Consider the following 4,514-nt stretch of genomic DNA (forward strand, 5'->3'; position numbering starts at 1 on the left):
GACAGGTACAAATTTCATCAATAGTTAGATACCTTTTAAGGCTTTCAGGACACTCATTTTTATGCACGTTAAACAGTTTGGGAAGAAATGAGATACCCGAAGAAGTTTTATTTTGAAAATTCCAGCCTAAGGGAAGGAATTACTCCGGTGTTCCTGTTCCACCGACGCACGCTCTCTATTTTATGCCCAGAAGCGATTATGCCGCTTCTTTTAGCGCTTGTTTCTACATTTGCTAAAAGAAACCGCAAGCTCCGTTTTATTGAACTCCCTTTGCCTCAGTCACGGCCACCGGGGCGAGCCACTTCATAGCTAGTCACAGATCTTGGCGAAAGACGGGAAAGCTACCCGTGCAGCGCTTGTGCCCCCGCCCTTGGGAATCATTTTTGCGAGTCTGTTCATCTTTGTAAGTAGTGCACGCGGCTGCCCGAACGCCCATGAGTTCCCGGTTTTTCAGATTCCCTGTAGCTCAGGGGGCATTATGCGGCTTTTCTCCCTTCTCATGCCACAAGCATGGTTACACGGGACCCAGCTATGCTTTGGCCATGGCTCATCAGGGCAACTGCTCCGAGACAATGCGCTCAATCCCGTTCCCATTGAAACCAACGGGAGTTTTGCTGTTATGCCAATTTTGTTGTTTTCAGTTACATCGGTGTATCAGAACGGGATTTGAATAATTAACTTCAAGGGGAGCTAGACGCTATTTGGGGGTCTGATCCGACAGTTAACTCAGGCAAAAGTCCTGTTTCACTGGGAATTTAGTGCCAGGACAAACCTTCTCTTTCTTACTAAAAGAGGAAGATTGTTACCTGTTAAAAATCAGGAATAGGTTAGAAAAGCATTGATAAAAAGACTATTGTTACGATAGTGATTAATACCGTTCACCTATACTTTTGTGGCATGGCTAAAAATCATGTTTTTGCTTATTTGCCACATGCAGGTGCAAATTACAAAACATCGAAACCAAAGGTGGTGTAAATTCCGATATAATCTAGATCTGCCCGCCATAAATCAGATACACCCAACCATCTGATGGTGATATATGAGAATATATTCAGTAATTGCCTTTTAAAAGATATCAATACTCATTTTCAAAAACAAGTGTTCCATATATTTTTATTATGGCTTCTGAAAAATAATCCAACCAATCTTTCCCCATATTTATTTGATCTAAAAAATTACAGAAAACAATGGCAGCTGGCTTTGCTAAATTAAAAACAACAACAAACGGTTCTTGTAGAAAAGTTAAAAAAGATGAAAGCAGAAAAGTAGCAAACACTCCGTAATAAATAAGTTTTCTAATATCACAAAATCAAAATAAAATTCACATAAAACGTTGACACTTTAAGAGCTCAGACTATAAGTAGCTATATTAAATAATGGTCTCCAATTGGCAGTTAGTTGCTTTCCTCTTGAAGCCGCGTCTCCAGCCGCTGATAAAGTGCTTGCGCCAAGTTTCCCGAAAAGATGCCAACATCAACTAGGGACGTTTAAAAAAATCGCGTTTTCTCTGGGATTTACAGCATAGGAGAATGTTATTTACATTTTTTTGTTTCCATAATAATAAAACTCAAATACAAGACCGGCATCTCGGAAGACTTTTGTGTAAGTATCTGTGCAGAGACAGGAGGGTGCCAGTGGTAACTAGAGCAAGGCTCATGGTGCATTTGCTATTTGCAAGCAATGCAAGTGAAGTTCCGGACTACAAAGCAGAGTGTTGGGGGGGAGAGGGGACAGAGAGATTATAACCTCTGTGCTAAGAAGTGGGATCGGGATGGGGTAGACATTCGGGACAGTCAGTCACAAAATAACAAGAGTACACCGATGGGAGAGGGCTGGAGATTCATAAACTAAAGGAACTGATGCTATTTGAAACTCGACCACAAAAGGCTGTTGGACAGCGGTAGCAAGGTAGATGGCAAAGTTTTCAGCGGTCACAGCGCCTCTCCCCCCGTCCCAGCCTGGGCCCTGGCAAACTGGGACAGCTCTGGGTTGTGGCTTTGCCCCTGTCGCCCCCGTGATGCTGCTGCGCTCCCCCTCTAGCTGGCCTCATCAGAGTCACTGTAGTGGGAGCGGGGCGAGAACTCCCCATCGCTCCTGTGGGACCTGGGCGATGGTTTGCTCCTCTCCTGCTGCTGCCCGAGGAGGGCCGGCGAGGGGCCTTTCTGTGGCATCAAGGCGCTCTCCTGGAAGGAGGAGAAGTGCAGAGGGTCCAGGGGCACCGAGTAGCCCCCCGCAGCCGGCTGCTGGGGGAAGCGAGTTCTGCAGTGGCTGGGGGGCGAGGGTCTCTGCTGCTGCCCCTGCCCTGCAGCTCCGGCCGGCTCGTGGGGCGGCGCGCGGTGCTCGCCCTTGCCCGGGCTGTCGGCGGGCGCAGCGGGGCTGTGCAGCAGCTCGGCCAGCGCGCTAATGTAGATCTGCGCCATCTGGAGGGTCTCGTACTTGGACAGCTTCTTGTCGTTGTTGAAGGAGGGGATGACATTGCGCAGCTGGTCGAAGGCGTGGTTCAGCCCGTGCATCCGCCGCCGTTCCCGGGCATTGGCCGCCAGCCGCCGCTGCTTCTGCACGCCGCTCACCTGCTGCCGCAGCCCCCCGGACTGAGCGCGCTGCCTGCCGCAGCCCGACACCCCCTCCGCCGACGGGACGCCCCCTGGCAGCTTGCACAGCTTCCCCGAGGGGCCGCTCCTGCTGCCGCAGCCGCTCAGGTGCTGCTCGGCTCCCCCCGCCTCCAGCGGCTCCTCCTCCTCCTGCTCCGCTGCTGCGCCGGGCAGCAGGTATCTGGGGGAGGCGGCGGCGGGGACGCGTGCCGGGCAGCACATGCCCAGCCAGGCGGGGGGGAAACCGCAGCCGGGATGCTCCTGCCCCAGCAGAGTTTGCTCCAGCTGCTGGGCCCCCAAGTCTCTGCCGCCTTCCACCCACTCGGCGGCGGCCGCCCGCAGGTGGCTCATCGCGCCGCGGACCGTAGAGGGGCGGGCGGGCGAGAGGGAGGGGGAGGTGGGAAGCGGGAAGCGCGAGCCGGGGCAGAGCAGCCCTGGCGAGTTCGGCCGCACGCGCCCCTCCGCCTCCTCCCACTTACACCCTGGCTCCCGGGACCTCGCGCGCGCACACACCGCTCGCGTGCAACCAGCCTTCTCCGGTTGCGGGCGGCGCTGCGCCCCCTTTAAAAAGCGGCACGCGCCGGGGTCCCCCCCCGCCTGCCTCCCGCCCCACCCTCTGCCTCCCGCCCTCCTCGCGCCGGTCGCGTGGCGCCTCAGCCAATGGCGCGCGCGGGGCTGGCGCGTGCTGGGAGCCAATGGCAGGAGGGGCTTGGCCCGCACCGGCGGAGAGAAGTTGCAGAGGAGACTCCGGGGACGGGACCTAGACACCGATACTCCCCCTTCCCCTCCCACGCGGGTGGGCTGCGAGGTGTCACTGCCAGCGTGACAAGCAGCAGGAGTGCGCTGCAGGGGGGGGGGGGGGGGGAAGGACGAGGGGAGGAGCGAGAGTGCGTGCAAGGGAGCGAGCGAGCGCTGCCCTCTGTGCGTTGGGTGCGGAGGGGAGTTGCACCGCCCGAGGCGAGGGGTGCGCCCCGCTGTTGGGTGGGAGAGGGAGGCACGCGGCTCGCCTTGGCTGCGGGGCCCGGGGGAGCCAGCGGCAGCGAGCCAGTGAGCGAGGCAGGCGCGTTTCACCTGGGGAGCAGGTATGCCCGCGGTGCAGCCGCACGTCAGCTCGAGCCCAGGGGGAACCGAAAGGCCTGGCGAGCGGGACTTGCAAAGCCGCTGGCCTGAGGCCAAAAGCGCGTCCTCCGCGCCCCGCCCCGTCGGTGCAATAAAAAAAAAAAGCCCAGCTAGACCCAGCTGCGCCTGGTTCCCGGCTTTGCGCGCCCTGCGCTGCCGGTGCAGCGACCGAAACACTAACTTCTCTACACCGGCCCGAGCCCCAGTCAGAAGCACGGAGCGGCTCCGCCTGGCCGCGCCAAACCCGGCTCCTCAGCGTGACATGGGGCGTTGCGGGCTTCTCCCTCTACTGCCTGTCGCACGGCAGCGGTGAGCCTGGGCCGCTTTCCACTAGTTCTCCAGGGCCGCCGGCCCTCCCCAGCCACAGCCCCTTTGAACCTTCCCCTTAGACGCCGGCTCCTCGCCCTCACCACGGCTAGAGGGAGGCTGACTCCGCCAACAGACCAATGCCGCTGGCTGCATCAGACGCACACAACCATCGCCACTGCTGCCAGCACCGAGAAAGCAGTTTCCTCACCTCTCCCTCTTCTTTCCCCCTCCACCCCAATAATTGCTTCTCAGAGCACCATTATCGACAGCACACTGAGGAGAGGCACTTAATCCTCAACAGCAAGTAGGAGTTGGAGCCCCCAAAAGCACTCTGGGGAGGGTACGAGAAAGGCAGACACTTCGGCTTCGTCTGCAGTGGCATGATTTTCCGTAAATGCTTTTAACGGAAAAATTTTCCGTTAAAAGCATTTGCGGAAAAGAGCGTCTAGATTGGGACGGATGCTTTTGCGCAAAAGCACTTTTTGCAGACAAGCG

At 57.0% G+C, this 4,514-nt stretch overlaps 1 protein-coding gene across 1 annotated transcript; it reads right to left on the reverse strand.

The window, feature by feature from the left end:
- Nucleotides 1-730: 730 nt before the first annotated feature.
- On the reverse strand, nt 731-3,156 carry ATOH1 (atonal bHLH transcription factor 1). Its single transcript, XM_075929153.2, has one exon. It carries the CDS (start codon nt 2,940-2,942, stop codon nt 2,037-2,039), a length of 906 nt encoding a protein of 301 aa, XP_075785268.1. The 5' UTR covers nt 2,943-3,156; the 3' UTR covers nt 731-2,036.
- Nucleotides 3,157-4,514: the final 1,358 nt, after the last annotated feature.

This window comes from Pelodiscus sinensis, chromosome 4, assembly GCF_052426305.1.
Source record: "Pelodiscus sinensis isolate ZL-2025 chromosome 4, ASM5242630v1, whole genome shotgun sequence".
Classification (NCBI taxonomy): domain Eukaryota; kingdom Metazoa; phylum Chordata; order Testudines; family Trionychidae; genus Pelodiscus; species Pelodiscus sinensis.

Coding starts and splice junctions, on each gene's coding strand:
- ATOH1 (XM_075929153.2), bottom strand. CDS start 2,942: ATGAGCCACCTGCGGGCGGCCGCCGCCGAGTGGGTGGAAGGCGGCAGA.